Consider the following 19,182-nt stretch of genomic DNA (forward strand, 5'->3'; position numbering starts at 1 on the left):
AATCCCAGGACAGTGTCTAACATCTCCCACACCTAGTGATAATCCCAGGACCGGTGACAGGACAGCGTCTAACATTTCCCACACCTAGTGATAATCCCAGGACAGCATCTAACATCTCCCACACCTAGTGATAATCCCTGGACAGCATCTAACATCTCCCACACCTAGTGATAATCCCAGGACCGGTAACAGGACAGCGTCTAACATCTCCCACAGCTAGTGATAATCCCAGGACAGCATCTAACATCTCCCACACCTAGTGATAATCCCTGGACAGCATCTAACATCTCCCACACCTAGTGATAATCCCTGGACAGCATCTAACATCTCCCACACCTAGTGATAATCCCAGGACAGCATTTAACATCTCCCACACCTAGTGATATTCCCAGGACAGCATCTAACATCTCCCACACCTAGTGATAATCCCAGGACAGCATCTAACATCTCCCACACCTAGTGATAATCCCAGGACCGGTGACAGGATAGCGTCTAACATCTCCCACACCTAGTGATAATCCCAGGACAGTGTCTAACATCTCCCACACCTAGTGATAATCCCAGGACAGTGTCTAACATCTCCCACACCTAGTGATAATCCCAGGACCGGTGACAGGACAGCGTCTAACATTTCCCACACCTAGTGATAATCCCAGGACAGTGTCTAACATTTCCCACACCTAGTGATAATCCCAGGACAGTGTCTAACATCTCCCACACCTAGTGATAATCCCAGGACAGTGTCTAACATCTCCCACACCTAGTGATAATCCCAGGACCGGTGACAGGACAGCGTCTAACATCTCCTACACCTAGTGATAATCCCAGGACAGCATCTAACATCTCCCACACCTAGTGATAATCCCAGGGTCGGTGACAGGACAGCGTCTAACATCTCCCACACCTAGTGATAATCCCAGGACAGCATCTAACATCTCCCACACCTAGTGATAATCCCAGGACGGTGACAGGATAGCGTCTAACATCTCCCACACCTAGTGATAATCCCAGGACAGTGTCTAACATCTCCCACACCTAGTGATAATCCCAGGACAGAGTCTAACATCTCCCACACCTAGTGATAATCCCAGGACCGGTGACAGGACAGCGTCTAACATCTCCCACACCTAGTGATAATCCCAGGAGCGGTCACAGGACAACGTCTAACATCTCCTACACCTAGTGATAATCCCAGGAGCAGTGACAGGACAGCGTCTAACATCTCCCACACCTAGTGATAACCCCAGGAGCGGTCACAGGACAGCGTCTAACATCTCCTACACCTAGTGATAATCCCAGGAGCGGTGACAGGACAGCGTCTAACATCTCCTACACCTAGTGATAAACATTAATCCCTGGACCGGTGACAGGACAGCATCTAACATCTCCCACACCTAGTGATAATCCCAGGACCGGTGACAGGACAGCGTCTAACATCTCCCACACCTAGTGATAATCCCAGGACCGGTGACAGGACAGCATCTAACATCTCCCACACCTAGTGATAAACATTAATCCCTGGACCGGTGACAGGACAGCATCTAACATCTCCCACACCTAGTGATAATCCCAGGACCGGTGACAGGACAGCGTCTAACATCTCCCACACATAGTGATAATCCCAGGACCGGTGACAGGACAGCGTCTAACATCTCCTACACCTAGTGATAATCCCTGGACAGCATCTAACATCTCCCACACCCAGTGATAATCCCTGGACAGCATCTAACATCTCCCACACCTAGTGATAATCCCAGGACAGTGTCTAACATCTCCCACACCTAGTGATAATCCCAGGACCGGTGACAGGACAGCGTCTAACATTTCCCACACCTAGTGATAATCCCAGGACCGGTGACAGGACAGCATCTAACATCTCCCACACATAGTGATAATCCCAGGACAGTGTCTAACATCTCCCACACATAGTGATAATCCCAGGACCGCGTCTAACATCTCCTACACCTAGTGATAATCCCAGGACAGCATCTAACATCTCCTACACCTAGTGATAATCCCAGGACAGCATCTAACATCTCCCACACCTAGTGATAATCCCAGGACAGTGTCTAACATCTCCCACACCTAGTGATAATCCCAGGACCGGTGACAGGACAGCGTCTAACATCTCCCACACATAGTGATAATCCCAGGACCGGTGACAGGACAGCGTCTAACATCTCCTACACCTAGTGATAATCCCTGGACAGCATCTAACATCTCCCACACCCAGTGATAATCCCTGGACAGCATCTAACATCTCCCACACCTAGTGATAATCCCAGGACAGTGTCTAACATCTCCCACACCTAGTGATAATCCCAGGACCGGTGACAGGACAGCGTCTAACATTTCCCACACCTAGTGATAATCCCAGGACCGGTGACAGGACAGCATCTAACATTTCCCACACCTAGTGATAATCCCAGGACCGGTGACAGGACAGCGTCTAACATCTCCCACACCTAGTGATAATCCCAGGACAGCATCTAACATCTCCCACACCTAGTGATAATCCCAGGACAGTGTCTAACATCTCCCACACCTAGTGATAATCTCAGGACCGGTGACAGTACCGTGTCTAACATCTCCCACACCTAGTGATAATCCCAGGAGCGGTGACAGGACCGCGTCTAACATCTCCCACACCTAGTGATAATCCCAGGACCGGTGACAGGACAGCGTCTAACATCTCCCACACCTAGTGATAATCCCAGGACAGTGTCTAACATCTCCCACACCTAGTGATAATCCCAGGACAGTGTCTAACATCTCCCACACCTAGTGATAATCCCAGGACCGGTGACAGGACAGCGTCTAACATCTCCTACACCTAGTGATAATCCCAGGACAGCATCTAACATCTCCCACACCTAGTGATAATCCCAGGACCGGTGACAGGACAGCGTCTAACATCTCCCACACCTAGTGATAATCCCAGGACAGCATCTAACATCTCCCACACCTAGTGATAATCCCAGGACCGGTGACAGGATAGCGTCTAACATCTCCCACACCTAGTGATAATCCCAGGACAGTGTCTAACATCTCCCACACCTAGTAATAATCCCTGGACAGAATCTAACATCTCCCACACCTAGTGATAATCCCAGGACAGTGTCTAACATCTCCCACACCTAGTGATTATCCCAGGACAGTGTCTAACATCTCCCACACCTAGTGATAATCTCAGGACCGGTGACAGGATAGCGTCTAACATCTCGCACACCTAGTGATAATCCCAGGACAGCATCTAACATCTCCCACACCTAGTGATAATCCCAGGACAGTGTCTAACATCTCCCACACCTAGTTAAAATCCCAGGACCGGTGACAGGACAGCGTCTAACATCTCCCACACCTAGTGATAATCCCAGGACAGCATCTAACATCTCCAACACCTAGTGATAATCCCAGGACAATGTCTAACATCTCCCACACCTTGTGATAATCCCAGGACAGCATCTAACATCTCCCACACCTAGTGATAATCCCAGGACCGCGTCTAACATCTCCCACACCTAGTGATAATCCCAGGACCGGTGACAGGACAGCGTCTAACATCTCCCACACCTAGTGATAATCCCAGGACAGTGTCTAACATCTCCCACACCTAGTGATAATCCCAGAACAGAGTCTAACATCTCCCACACCTAGTGATAATCCCAGGACCGGTGACAGGACAGCGTCTAACATCTCCCACACCTAGTGATAATCCCAGGACTGGTGACAGGACAGCGTCTAACATCTCCTACACCTAGTGATAATCCCAGGAGCGGTCACAGGACAGCGTCTAACATCTCCTACACCTAGTGATAATCCCAGGAGCGGTGACAGGACAGCGTCTAACATCTCCTACACCTAGTGATAAACATTAATCCCTGGACCGATGACAGGACAGCATCTAACATCTCCCACACCTAGTGATAATCCCAGGACCGGTGACAGGACAGCGTCTAACATCTCCCACACATAGTGATAATCCCAGGACCGGTGACAGGACAGCGTCTAACATCTCCTACACCTAGTGATAATCCCTGGACAGCATCTAACATCTCCCACACCTAGTGATAATCCCTGGACAGTGTCTAACATCTCCCACACCTAGTGATAATCCCAGGACCGGTGACAGGACAGCGTCTAACATCTCCCACACCTAGTGATAATCCCAGGACAGCATCTAACATCTCCCACACCTAGTGATAATCCCAGGACAGCATCTAACATCTCCCACGCCTAGTGATAATCCCAGGACAGTGTCTAACATCTCCCACACCAAGTGATAATCCCAGGACAGCATCTAACATCTCCAACACCTAGTGATAATCCCAGGACAATGTCTAACATCTCCCACACCTAGTGATAATCCCAGGACAGCATCTAACATCTCCCACACCTAGTGATAATCCCAGGACAGCATCTAACATCTCCCACACCTAGTGATAATCCCAGGACCGGTGACAGGATAGCGTCTAACATCTCCCACACCTAGTAATAATCCCTGGACAGAATCTAACAGCTCCCACACCTAGTGATAATCCCAGGACAGCATCTAACATCTCCCACACCTAGTGATAATCCCAGGACAGTGTCTAACATCTCCTACACCTAGTGATAATCCCAGGACCGGTGACAGGACAGCGTCTAACATCTCCCACACCTAGTGATAATCCCAGGACCGGTGACAGGACAGCGTCTAACATCTCCCACACCTAGTGATAATCCCAGGACAGCATCTAACATCTCCCACACCTAGTGATAATCCCAGGACAGCATCTAACATCTCCCACACCTAGTGATAATCCCAGGACAGTGTCTAACATCTCCCACACCTAGTGATAATCCCAGGACCGGTGACAGTACCGTGTCTAACATCTCCCACACCTAGTGATAATCCCAGGAGCGGTGACAGGACCGTGTCTAACATCTCCCACACCTAGTGATAATCCCAGGACCGGTGACAGGACAGCGTCTAACATCTCCCACACCTAGTGATAATCCCAGGACAGTGTCTAACATCTCCCACACCTAGTGATAATCCCAGGACAGTGTCTAACATCTCCCACACCTAGTGATAATCCCAGGACCGGTGACAGGACAGTGTCTAACATCTCCCACACCTAGTGATAATCCCAGGACCGGTGACAGGACAGTGTCTAACATCTCCCACACCTAGTGATAATCCCAGGACAGTGTCTAACATCTCCCACACCTAGTGATAATCCCAGGACCGGTGACAGTACCGTGTCTAACATCTCCCACACCTAGTGATAATCCCAGGAGCGGTGACAGGACCGTGTCTAACATCTCCCACACCTAGTGATAATCCCAGGACCGGTGACAGGACAGCGTCTAACATCTCCCACACCTAGTGATAATCCCAGGGCAGTGTCTAACATCTCCCACACCTAGTGATAATCCCAGGACAGTGTCTAACATCTCCCACACCTAGTGATAATCCCAGGACCGGTGACAGGACAGCGTCTAACATCTCCCACACCTGGTGATAATTCCAGGACAGCGTCTAACATCTCCTACACCTAGTGATAATCCCAGGAGCGGTGACAGGACAGCGTCTAACATCTCCTACACCTAGTGATAATCCCAGGAGCGGTGACAGGACAGCGTCTAACATCTCCTACACCTAGTGATAATCCCTGGACAGCATCTAACATCTCCCACACCTAGTGATAATCCCAGGACCGGTGACAGGACAGCGTCTAACATCTCCCACACCTGGTGATAATTCCAGGACCGGTGACAGGACAGCGTCTAACATCTCCTACACCTAGTGATAATCCCAGGAGCGGTGACAGGACAGCGTCTAACATCTCCTACACCTAGTGATAATCCCAGGAGCGGTGACAGGACAGCGTCTAACATCTCCTACACCTAGTGATAAACATTAATCCCTGGACCGGTGACAAGACAGCATCTAACATCTCCTACACCTAGTGATAATCCCAGGACCGGTGACAGGACAGCGTCTAACATCTCCCACACCTAGTGATAATCCTAGGACCGGTGACAGGACAGCGTCTAACATCTCCCACACCTAGTGATAATCCCAGGACCGGTGACAGGACAGCGTCTAACATCTCCCACAGCTAGTGATAAACATGAATCCCAGGACTGTTAACATGAGACAACATCTCCTTTACCTATCCCCTCCGTGTCTCTGGCACTATTTGTGTGAGACCCTTGGAATCGGTGAGTGGGTCTCCCACCAATAACAACCCCTCCGCTGTTCCATTAGTACACATTTACACTGGTACTTAGGTTGCCACCTGGACTTAAACCCCTAGCAGTAGGCGCTAGAGACCACAATAAGGAACTGGCGTTTCGCACACAGGAGCACAAAGGTAAAAGGTCAGGTCTGGGTCAGGATCTCAGCTGGAGTAGATGAGGCACTGTGCGATGGAATACTGGCGCCATACAGATGAATTGCAAGCACAGTGCATCCGGTATATCTTACAGGCTGAATACAGGAACACAGGGATGGCAGACGAAGGATAATACACTGGGATAGAACGTAGGTACAGGTAGGACAAGGACTAAGTATAGACAAACGGCAGAGTATCCACAGGATCGGAGGATAGGGACCGGCTGCTTATTACTGACAAGGGCACAAGCTATAACCGGCGCTGGGCTGGCTGGCTATTAATAGCAGTGCTGTCCAATGGGAAGAGACAGTCTAGGCGTGTCTTGTAATTGCCTAACTCGCGTATCACTACAGCGTCCTGGTTACTTAGCAACCACGGTCCCTGCCGCCCTGCGTCTCGGTTGCTTAGAAACCGGCGGAGATCGCTAGGCGGAAGCTTTTATCATTTATTTGCAGATTGCACCTGCGCCGCACCGCGCATTCACATCTTCACCGATTCTATGACTGCGCCCGGTTCTCTGGTTCTGTGAAATGTGAGTCTCTGGGAGACGTTCTTCTGCACGCATGCATGAGAGAACTCTTCTGTGGTGTGTGAGCACACTGCGTCAGCGTGTAGCCAGCGTTCTGTGCTATTATGTGGCGTGCGCACGGCGAAGAGACGAACGCGTCAGACGGATCTCTTGCACCTAGCAGGAGGCAGGTGTTATGCCGATAGTATGGATGATAGTTTGCGACTGCGCAGGCAGAGTGGCTATATGCATGAAGTCACGCAAATAGCTGCATTAGCATATGGTGCCGCCACCGTGCAGATTCACGCCCGATTTGTGAGCGACTCAGGATTACGCCCAATGTGGACATTATGGAAAACTTTTACATTGCACAACTTTAACTAAAATGATCTAAAACGCAGATCACCGGCGGCTGTGTAGTGAGACGCTCTGGAACCAGGAGCCGTGACGCCGGCTGCAGGGGTGATGGCGACACTGTGACTGCAATAGGTGAGAGTTCCGTCTCCCTCTGCAGCACAGAACCCATCAGCTCCTCCTGCCGGCGCCTGTAATGACCCACCCTGCCCTCACCTGGTGAACTCCTGGACCACTTCCAGTTTGGGGTGAAAGACGGCGATTCTTTTCTTCAGCATAAGGGCCGTATACAGAATAACTGTCTCCATGCCAAACTGCGACACCACGTCTGTAACAGACAGAGACAGGCTGAGCAGGAGGAGCCTCCGCCGGGCAGCCGCCAGCCGCGATTAGTAGCTACTACGCACCTCTGATGGACCCGGACGTGTACGCTTTCAGCTGGTCATAGTCCCGGCTCACAAAGGTCCCGTTCTCTTCGCTCTGACAGACGCCCTTGGTGAGGACGGAAATGTAACTCTCCACCATCGGCACGGGACTGCCGTTCTTTATATATACTCTGAGAGACAGAGGAGACACGAAAGGTGTCAGCGACACGGGAGACCGCCAGCATTACAATTCTTCTCTTATAAATAATAGGAAGATTATAAACATTTTTATATTATCTTTTGCTGCATTTTGATGTTTTTCCACATGCACAAATCAAAGCTGAGCCTAACCTATCCACTTATGAGATGGAGATTTCAGCTGACAGGCAACAGCTATGACTGAAAAATTAGAATTTCTACCAATAAATACTTTGGGTGATACGAAGTTGATAATGGTGTTACTCTCCACCTATTCCTGCTGCCTCCATTCCCCTCCTCACATCATGTCACTGCCCCTGTCACATGCAGCCCTGTCCTCACTGACACATCACTCATCTCCTGATATACTCTGTGCTGCTGGTGACCCTGCTCCTCCCACTATATTACTCTCCACCTATTCCTGCTGCCTCCATTCCCCTCCTCACATCATGTCACTGCCCCTGTCACATACAGCCCTGTCCTCACTGACACATCACTTATCTCCTGATATACTCTGTGCTGCTGGTGATCCTGCTCCTTCCACTATATAACTCTCAGTCTCTGGCTTCCTGCTGCCTCCATTCCCCTCCTCACAACAGGTCACTGCCCCTGTCACATGCAGCCCCTGTCCTCACTGACACATCACTCATCTCCTGATATACTCTGTGCTGCTGGGGACCCTGCTCCTCCCACTATATAACTCTCAGTCTGTGGCTTCATGCTGCTTCCATTCCCCTTCTCACATCATATCACTGCCCCTGTCACATGCAGCCCTGTCCTCACTGACACATCACTCATCTCCTGATATACTCTGTGCTGCTGGTGATCCTGCTCCTTCCACTATATAACTCTCAGTCTCTGGCTTCCTGCTGCCTCCATTCCCCTCCTCACATAATGTCCCTTCCCCTGTCACATGCAGCCCTGTCCTCACTGACACATCACTCATCTCCTGATATACTCTGTGCTGCTGGGGACACTGCTCCTCCCACTATATAACTCTCAGTCTGTGGCTTCCTGCTGCCTCCATTCCCCTCCTCACATCATGTCACTGCCCCTGTCACATGCAGCCCTGTCCTCACTGACACATCACTCATCTCCTTATACACTCTGTGCTGCTGGGGGATCCTGCTCCTCCCACTATATAACTCTAAGTCTGTGGCTTCCTGCTGCCTCCATTCCCCTCCTCACATCATGTCACTGCCCCTGTCACATGCAGCTCTGTCCTCACTGACACATCACTCATCTCCTGATATACTCTGTGCTGCTGGGGACACTGCTCCTCCCACTATATAACTCTCAGTCTGTGGCTTCCTGCTGCCTCCATTCCCTCCTCACATCATGTCACTGCCCCTGTCACATGCAGCCCTGTCCTCACTGACACATCACTCATCTCCTGATATACTCTGTGCTGCTGGGGACACTGCTCCTCCCACTATATAACTCTCAGTCTGTTGCTTCCTGCTGCCTCCATTCCCCTCCTCACATCATGTCACTGCCCCTGTCACATGCAGTCCTGTCCTCACTGACACGTCACTCATCTCCTGATATACTCTGTGCTGCTGGGGACCCTGCTCCTCCCACTATATAACTCTCAGTCTGAGGCTTCCTGCTGCCTCCATTCCCCTCCTCACATCATGTCACTGCCCCTGTCACATGCAGCCCTGTCCTCACTGACACATCACTCATCTCCTGATATACTCTGTGCTGCTGGGGACCCTGCTCCTCCCACTATATAACTCTCAGTCTGTGGCTTCCTGCTGCCTCCATTCCCCTGCTCACATCATGTCACAGCCCCTGTCACATGCAGCCCTGTCCTCACTGACACATCACTCATCTCCTGATATACTCTGTGCTGCTGGGGACCCTGCTCCTCCCACTATATAACTCTCAGTCTGTGGCTTCCTGCTGCCTCCATTCCCCTCCTCACATCATGTCACTGCCCTTGTCACATGCAGCCCTGTCCTCACTGACACATCACTCATCTCCTGATATACTCTGTGCTGCTGGGGACCCTGCTCCTCCCACTATATAACTCTCAGTCTGTGGCTTCCTGCTGTCTTCATTCCCCTCCTCACATCATGTCACTGACCCTGTCACATGCAGCCCTGTCCTCACTGACACATCATTCATCTCCTGATATACTCTGTGCTGCTGGGGATCCTGCTCCTCCCACTATATAATTCTCAGTCTGTGGCTTCCTGCTGCCTCCATTCCCCTCCTCACATCATGTCACTGCCCCTGTCACATGCAGCCCTGTCCTCACTGACACATCATTCATCTCCTGATATACTCTGTGCTGCTGGGGATCCTGCTCCTCCCACTATATAATTCTCAGTCTGTGGCTTCCTGCTGCCTCCATTCCCCTCCTCACATCATGTCACTGCCCCTGTCACATGCAGTCCTGTCCTCACTGACACGTCACTCATCTCCTGATATACTCTGTGCTGCTGGGGACCCTGCTCCTCCCACTATATAACTCTCAGTCTGAGGCTTCCTGCTGCCTCCATTCCCCTCCTCACATCATGTCACTGCCCCTGTCACATGCAGCCCTGTCCTCACTGACACATCACTCATCTCCTGATATACTCTGTGCTGCTGGGGGACCCTGCTCCTCCCACTATATAACTCTCAGTCTGTGGCTTCCTGCTGCCTCCATTCCCCTCCTCACATCATGTCACTGCCCCTGTCACATGCAGCCCTGTCCTCACTGACACATCACTCATCTCCTGATACACTCTGTGCTGCTGGGGTACACTGCTCCTCCCACTATATAACTCTGAGTCTGTGTCTTCCTGCTGCCTCCATTCCCCTCCTCACATCATGTCACTGCCCCTGTCACATGCAGCCCTGTCCTCACTGACACATCACTCATCTCCTGATATACTCTGTGCTGCTGGGGACCCTGCTCCTCCCACTATATAACTCTCAGTCTGTGGATTCCTGCTGCCTCCATTCCCCTCCTCACATTATGTCACTGCCCCTGTCATATGCAGCCCTGTCCTCACTGACACATCACTCATCTCCTGATATACTCTGTGCTGCTGGGGACCCTGCTCCTCCCACTATATAACTCTCAGTCTGTGGCTTCCTGCTGCCTCCATTCCCCTCCTCACATCATGTCACTGCCCCTGTCACATGCAGCCCCTGTCCTCACTGACACATCACTCATCTCCTGATATACTCTGTGCTGCTGGGGACCCTGCTCCTCCCACTATATAACTCTCAGTCTGTGGCTTCCTGCTGCCTCCATTCCCCTCCTCACATCATGTCACTGCCCCTGTCACATGCAGCCCTGTCCTCACTGACACATCACTCATCTCCTGATATACTCTGTGCTGCTGGGGACCCTGCTCCTCCCACTATACAACTCTCAGTCTGTGGCTTCCTGCTGCCTCCATTCCCCTCCTCACATCATGTCACTGCCCCTGTCACATGCAGCCCTGTCCTCACTGACACATCACTCATCTCCTGATATACTCTGTGCTGCTGGGGACCCTGCTCCTCCCACTATATAACTCTCAGTCTGTGACCTCCTGCTGCCTCCATTCCCCTCCTCACATCATGTCACTGCCCCTGTCACATGCAGCCCTGTCCTCAATGACACATCACTCATCTCCTGATATACTCTGTGCTGCTGGGGACCCTGCTCCTCCCACTATATAACTCTCAGTCTGTGACCTCCTGCTGCCTCCATTCCCCTCCTCACATCATGTCACTGCCCCTGTCACATGCAGCCCTGTCCTCACTGACACATCACTCATCTCCTGATATACTCTGTGCTGCTGGGGACCCTGCTCCTCCCACTATATAACTCTCAGTCTGTGGCTTCCTGCTGCCTCCATTCCCCTCCTCACATCATGTCACTGCCCCTGTCACATGCAGCCCTGTCCTCACTGACACATCACTCACCTCCTGATATACTCTGTGCTGCTGGGGACCCTGCTCCTCCCACTATACAACTCTCAGTCTGTGGCTTCCTGCTGCCTCCATTCCCCTCCTCACATCATGTCACTGCCCCTGTCACATGCAGCCCTGTCCTCACTGACACATCACTCATCTCCTGATATACTCTGTGCTGCTGGGGACCCTGCTCCTCCCACTATATAACTCTCAGTCTGTGGCTTCCTGCTGCCTCCATTCCCCTCCTCACATCATGTCACTGCCCCTGACACATGCAGCCCTGTCCTCACTGACACATCACTCATCTCCTGATATACTCTGTGCTGCTGGGGAGCCTGCTCCTCCCACTATATAACTCTCAGTCTGTGGCCTCCTGCTGTCTCCATTCCCCTCCTCACATCATGTCACTGCCCCTGTCACATGCAGCCCTGTCCTCACTGACACATCACTCATCTCCTGATATACTCTGTGCTGCTGGGGACCCTGCTCCTCCCACTATATAACTCTCAGTCTGTGGCTTCCTGCTGCCTCCATTCCCCTCCTCACATCATGTCACTGCCCCTGACACATGCAGCCCTGTCCTCACTGACACATCACTCATCTCCTGATATACTCTGTGCTGCTGGGGAGCCTGCTCCTCCCACTATATAACTCTCAGTCTGTGGCCTCCTGCTGTCTCCATTCCCCTCCTCACATCATGTCACTGCCCCTGTCACATACACTGTCCTCACTGACACATCTCTCATCTCCTGATACACTCTGTGCTGCTGGGGCCCCTGCTCCTTCCACTATATAACTCTCAGTCTGTGGCTTCCTGCTGCCTCCATTCCCCTCCTCACATCATGTCACTGCCCCTGTCACATGCAGCCCTGTCCTCACTGACACATCACTCATCTCCTGATATACTCTGTGCTGCTGGGGACCCTGCTCCTCCCACTATATAACTCTCAGTCTGTGGCTTCCTGCTGCCTCCATTCCCCTCCTCACATCATGTCACTGCCCCTGTCACATGCAGCCCTGTCCTCACTGACACATCACCCATCTCCTGATATACTCTGTGCTGCTGGGGACCCTGCTCCTCTCACTATATAACTCTCAGTCTGTGGCTTCCTGCTGCCTCCATTCCCCTCCTCACATCATGTCACTGCCCCTGTCACATGCAGCCCTGTCCTCACTGACACATCACTCATCTCCTGATATACTCTGTGCTGCTGGGGACCCTGCTCCTCCCACTATATAACTCTCAGTCTGTGGCTTCCTCACATCATGTCACTGCCCCTGTCACATGCAGCCTTGTCCTCACTGACACATCACTCATCTCCTGATATACTCTGTGCTGCTGGGGACCCTGCTCCTCTCACTATATAACTCTCATTCTGTGGCTTGCTGCTGCCTCCATTCCCCTCCTCACATCATGTCACTGCCCCTGTCACATGCAGCCCTGTCCTCACTGACACATCACTCATCTCCTGATATACTCTGTGCTGCTGGGGACCCTGCTCCTCCCACTATATAACTCTCAGTCTGTGGATTCCTGCTGCCTCCATTCCCCTCCTCACATCATGTCACTGCCCCTGTCACATGCAGCCCTGTCCTCACTGACACATCACTCATCTACTGATATACTCTGTGCTGCTGGGGACCCTGCTCCTCCCACTATATAACTCTCAGTCTCTGGCTTCCTGCTGCCTCCATTCCCCTCCTCACATCATGTCACTGCCCCTGTCACATGCAGCCCTGTCCTCACTGACACATCACTCACCTCCTGATATACTCTGTGCTGCTGGGGACCCTGCTCCTCCCACTATATAACTCTGTCTGTGGCTTCCTGCTGCCTCCATTCCCCTCCTCACATCATGTCACTGCCCCTGTCACATACAGCCCTGTCCTCACTGACACATCCTCATCTCCTGATATACTCTGTGCTGCTGGGGACCCTGCTCCTCCCACTATATAACTCTCAGTCTATGGCTTCCTGCTGCCTCCATTCCCCTCCTCACATCATGTCACTGCCCCTGTTACATGCAGCCCTGTCCTCACTGACACATCACTCATCTCCTGATATACTCTGTGCTGCTGGGGAAGCTGCTGCTCCCATTATACAGCTCCGTGGCCTCCTGGCAGCACGCAGTAAGTAGCGCTGGACATACACCAGTGATGGAGACACCTTGCGTCACACTGACCTGCTCAGCGTCCTGCTGAATGCCGCGTACTTCTCCGGGTTATAGTCTTTGGCGACCAGAGCGAGACAGAAATGAGTCACCTGGAGAAAACGACAGAACATGAGACGGGGGACGGAGAATCCTGTATGTGAACGGATACAGAATACGGGAACACGCCAAGCCACTTACCTGTAGCGTCACACAGGCGTTCCCTCATTCCTAGTAAATGCACATTGCTCATAAGGCGTGACGTGAAGAAATCCCCCCACACTGCCCCGACGCACGGTAACAGCGCCTCTCACCTGGTGCAGGACGGAGGCTCCCGCCACGTGCGTCAGCATGATATAGAACCACAGCCTCTTGTACTGTCCGTAGAGGAAGCTGTAGAGGGGACGCGGCTTGTCCTCCCGGAGTCGGCACTTCCTCAGCAACAGCTCCCGGAACTCCGCCGAAATGTAGGGGTAGCACCAGACCCACAGCGCCTCGCCATTTGTGTCCTTCTCTGCGGGGAAACCGGAGGCACCTTACTGCGAGCGATCCGGGGAAACCGCGTAACGTTCCTCTGTGACTCACTTCCCCATCCTATCACACCGCCGGCTCTCGCCCCGTGCGCTGCACGTACTCCAGCCGACCCGTCTCCTTTCCTCTAACGCTGGGTACACACTGGCCGATATATCGGTTGTTCCAGAGATCGGACGATATATATACGAGTAGATGTTCGGGTGTGTACAACCGATGTTTGTGAACGTCGTTGTTCATTGATATAATGCGTCCACTGTGCAGCACAGCCAATGGCGATATATATCGGTGCATCTGACTCTGACGACACGTCGGCGCAGTATTTACCCAGCCTTAGGTCACATGCTCTCAGGCGCAGGGCCCCCCACCCTCATAGTGGTCATCCCGCACCCTCCCCCCTACAGTCAGTGCCCTTACCACATACGGGGTCACAGGCGGCTACGGCTATGATGGTCTTATCTTGCCCCCGTACTGTTAGTGTTCTCCCTTTAGTACTGTATGGCTTGTTTACCCTAATGTCATTGTCAATGTGCCCGGGTACAGACAGCTGGCGAAGCCACATACAGCGTACACGCGTGTGCACCATTCCTCGCTACATGTAACATGACACAGGCAACACTAAGTTCCTGGAGCCCTGTACAGCACAATATGGTGATATATGGGTGTAGTATGGATTGCCGACAGCAGGGCGGTCACGGCTATTTATTCTCCCTCCAGGGAGGTCGTGGTAGGTGTCGGTATTCCGGCATCGGTATACTGAATACCACCCTGATATATATCCCACATTCCCTTTCCTGTAGCAGATATCACACACCGCACGTATAGCGCGCTAACCAGGATTACGCAGATTGGGGCGACAGTCACACGGGAATAGGGGGGCAGATACAGATAATGGGGGGGGGCACATATATACGTGTTAGCTGATGAGCTGTGCGTCCAATAACATGACACACCATACTGTCTAGCCGGAGTGAAAGAGATAATGGGGTAGGAGTGAGTGTGAGTGAGGTATTGAAGTGGATGTGAGGTGAAGTACTGGAGTGTGAGTGAGGTGCAAAAGTGAGTGAGGTACAGGCGTGTAAGTGAGGTATAAGGGGGTGAGAGTGAGGTATAGCAGTGTGAGTGAACGCACAGTGAGCTATAGGAGTGTGAGTGAGGTATAGGAGTGAGTGAGGTATAGGAGTGAGGTATAGGAGTGAGTGAGGTTTAAGGGGAGTGAAGTACAGGACCGAGAGTGAAGTACAGGACTGAGAGTGAGGTATAAGGGGTCTAAGTGAGGTATAAGGGGTCTGAGTGAGGTATAATAGGGTGTGAGCGAGGTATAATAGGGTGTGAGCGAGGTACAGGACTGTGCGTGAGGTACAAGGGAGCGTGAGTGAGGTACAAGGGAGCGTGAGTGAGGTACAAGGGAGCGTGAGTGAGGTACAAGGGAGTGTGAGTGAGGTACAAGGGAGCGTGAGTGAGGTACAAGGGAGTGTGAGTGAGGTACAAGGGGGGGTGAGTGAAGGGTAAAGGGTGTGTGAGGTATAAGGGATTGTGAGTGAGGTATAAGGGAGTGTGTGTGAGGTGTACGGGAGTTGAGGTATAAGGGAGTGTGAGTGAGGTATAAGGGAGTGTGAGAGGTATACGGGAGTTGAGGTATAAGGGTGTGAGTGAGGTATAAGGGAGTGTGAGTGAGGTATACGGGAGTTGAGGTATAAGGGAGTGTGAGGTATAAGGGAGTGTGCGTGAGGTACAGGAGTGTGACTGAGGTATAAGGGGTGTGTGAGTGAGGTACAGGAGTGAGGTATAAGGGGAATGTGAGTGAGGTATAAGGGGTGTGTGAGTGAGGTATAAAGGGTCGTGAGTGAGGTATAGGCGTGTGAGTGAAGGATAAACGGTGTGTGAGTGAGGTACAGGAGTGAGGTATAATAGGAGTGTGAGGTATAAGGGGAATGTGAGTGAGGTATAAGGGGTGTGTGAGTGAGGTATAAAGGGTCGTGAGTGAGGTATAGGCGTGTGAGTGAAGGATAAAGGGTGTGTGAGTGAGGTACAGGAGTGAGGTATAATAGGAGTGTGAGGTATAAGGAGAATGTGAGTGAGGTATAAGGGGTGTGTGAGTGAGGTATAAAGGGTCGTGAGTGAGGTATAGGCGTGTGAGTGAAGGATAAAGGGTGTGTGAGTGAGGTACAGGAGTGAGGTATAATAGGAGTGTGAGGTATAAGGGGAGTGTGAGTGAGGTATAAGGGGGGTGTGAGTGAGGTACAGGAGTGAGGTATAAGGGGAGTGTGAGTGAGGTATAAGGGGTATGTGAGTGATGTACAGGAGTGTGAGTGAGGTATAAGGGGGGGTGAGTGAGGTATAAGGGGAGTGTAAATGAGGTACATGAGGGTGAGTGAGGTGTAAGTGGTGTGTGAGTGAGGTATAAGGGGTGTGTGAGTAAAGTACAGGAGGGTGAGTGAGGCATAAGGGGTGTGTGAATGAGGCACAAGAGTGTGAGTGATGCATAAGGGGTGTGTGAATAAGACACAGTAGGGTGAGTGAGGTATAAGGGGTGTGTGAATGAGGTAGAGGGTGAGTGAGGTATAAAGGTGTGAGTAAGGGGTGTGTGAGTGAGGTACAGGAGGGGCGAGTGAGGTATAAGGGGTGTTGTGAGTGAGGTTTAGGAGTGCGAGTGAGGTATAAGTGGTGTGAGTGAGGTACAGGAGTGAGTGAGGGTAAAGGCGTGTGAGAGTGAGGCACCGAAGGGTGAGTGAGGCACAGTAGGGTGAGTGAGGTATAGGAGTGAGGTATAAGGGGTGTGTGAGTGAGGTATAAGGGGGGGGGTGAGGTATAAGGGGAGTGTGAATGAGGCACAGGAGTGTGAGTGAGGTGTAAGTGGTGTGTGAGTGAGGTACAGGAGGGCGAGTTAAGTATAACTGGTGTGTGAGTGAGGTACAGGAGTGTGAGTGAGGTACAGGAGGGTGAGTGAGGTATAATAGGGTGTGAATGAGGTACAGGACTGTGCGTGAGGTATAAGGAAAGTGTGAGTGAGGTACAGGGGTGTGAGTGAGGCATAAGGGGGCGTGAGTGAGGTATAAGGGGGCGTGAGTGAGGTATAGGAGTGTGAGTGAAGGATAAAGGGTGTGTGAGGTACAAGGGAGCGTGAGCAAGGTACAAGGGGTGTGTGAGCAAGGTACAAGGGGGGTGTAAGCAAGGTACAAGGGGAGTGTGAGCAAGGTACAAGGGGGGTGTGAGCAAGGTACAAGGGGGCGGGGGAGAAACGGGAGCGCGAGTGAGGTACAAGGGAGCGCGAGTGAGGTACAAGGGAGCGCGAGTGAGGTACAAGGGAGCGCGAGTGAGGTACAAGGGAGCGCGAGTGAGGTACAAGGGGTGTGTGAGGTACAAGGGGCGTGTGAGGTACAAGGGGCGTGTGAGTGAGGTATAAAGGTTGTGTGAGTGAGGTTACAGGAGTGAGGTATAAGGGGAATGTGAGTGAGGTATAAAGGGTCGTGAGTGAGGTATAGGAGTGTGAGTGAAGGATAAAGGGTGTGTGAGTGAGGTACAGGAGTGAGGTATAATAGGAGTGTGAGGTATAAAGGTTGTGTGAGTGAGGTACAGGAGTGAGGTATAAGGGGAATGTGAGTGAGGTATAAAGGGTCGTGAGTGAGGTATAGGAGTGTGAGTGAAGGATAAAGGGTGTGTGAGTGAGGTACAGGAGTGAGGTATAATAGGAGTGTGAGGTATAAGGAGTGTGAGTGAGGTACAGGAGTGAGGTATAAGGGGAATGTGAATGAGGTATAAGGGGTGTGTGAGTGAGGTATAAAGGGTCGTGAGTGAGGTATAGGCGTGTGAGTGAAGGATAAAGGGTGTGTAAGTGAGGTACAGGAGTGAGGTATAATAGGAGTGTGAGGTATAAGGGGAGTGTGAGTGAGGTATAAGGGATGTGTGAGTGAGGTACAGGAGTGAGGTAAAAGGGGAGTGTGAGTGAGGTATAAGGGGGTGTGTGAGTGATGTACAGGAGTGTGAGTGAGGTATAAGGGGGGGGGGTGAGTGAGGTATAAGGGGAGTGTGAATGAGGCACATGAGGGCGAGTGAGGTGTAAGTGGTGTGTGAGTGAGGTATAAGGGGTGTGTGAGTGAAGTACAGGAGGGTGAGTGAGGTATAAGGGGGTGTGTGAATGAGGTACAGGAGGGTGAGTGAGGCATAAGGGTTGTGTGAATAAGGCACAGTAGGGTGAGTGAGGTATAAGGGGTGTGTGAATGAGGTAGAGGAGGGTGAGTGAGGTATAAAACGCGTGTGTGTGAGTGAGGTATAAGGGGTGTGTGAGTGAGGTACAGGAGGGCGAGTGAGGTATAAGGGATTTGTGAGTGAGGTATAGGAGTGTGAGGTATAAGTGGTGTGAGTGAGGTACAGGAGTGAGGTACAGGCGTGTGAGAGTGAGGCACCGGAGGGTGAGTGAGGCACAGTAGGGTGAGTGAGGTATAGGAGTGAGGTAGAAGGGGAGTGTGGGTGAGGTATAAGGGGTGTGTGAGTGATGTACAGGAGTGTGAGTGAGGTATAAGGGGTGTGTGAGTGATGTACAGGAGGGTGAGTGAGGTATAACTGGTGTGTGAGTGAGGTACAGGAGGGTGAGTAAGGTATAAGTGGTGTGTGAGTGAGGTAGAAGTGTGAGTGAGGTATAAGTAGTGTGTTAGTGAGGTACAGGAGTGTGAGCGAGGTATAAGTGGTGTGTGAGGTACAGGAGTGTGAGAGTGAGGTATAGGGGGAGTGTGAATGAGGCACAGTAGGGTGAGTGAGGTATAAGGGGTGTGTAAATGAGGCACAGTAGGGTG

At 51.7% G+C, this 19,182-nt stretch overlaps 1 protein-coding gene across 2 annotated transcripts in view; it reads right to left on the reverse strand.

Moving 5' to 3' along the window:
* Positions 1–19,182, reverse strand: part of DENND10 (DENN domain containing 10) — a 65,223-nt gene that overhangs the window by 44,484 nt on the left and 1,557 nt on the right. For both annotated transcript variants that reach the window (XM_063962708.1, XM_063962706.1), the window contains exons 2-5: positions 14,173–14,372; positions 13,892–13,971; positions 7,653–7,801; positions 7,462–7,573 (exon numbers count right to left, since the gene is read on the reverse strand). In XM_063962708.1, the coding sequence (XP_063818778.1) occupies positions 7,462–7,573; positions 7,653–7,801; positions 13,892–13,971; positions 14,173–14,372 (541 nt within the window). The remainder of the gene's footprint in view (positions 1–7,461; positions 7,574–7,652; positions 7,802–13,891; positions 13,972–14,172; positions 14,373–19,182) is intronic.

Source organism: Pseudophryne corroboree, chromosome 3, assembly GCF_028390025.1.
Source record: "Pseudophryne corroboree isolate aPseCor3 chromosome 3, aPseCor3.hap2, whole genome shotgun sequence".
NCBI classification, from domain to species: Eukaryota; Metazoa; Chordata; class Amphibia; order Anura; family Myobatrachidae; genus Pseudophryne; species Pseudophryne corroboree.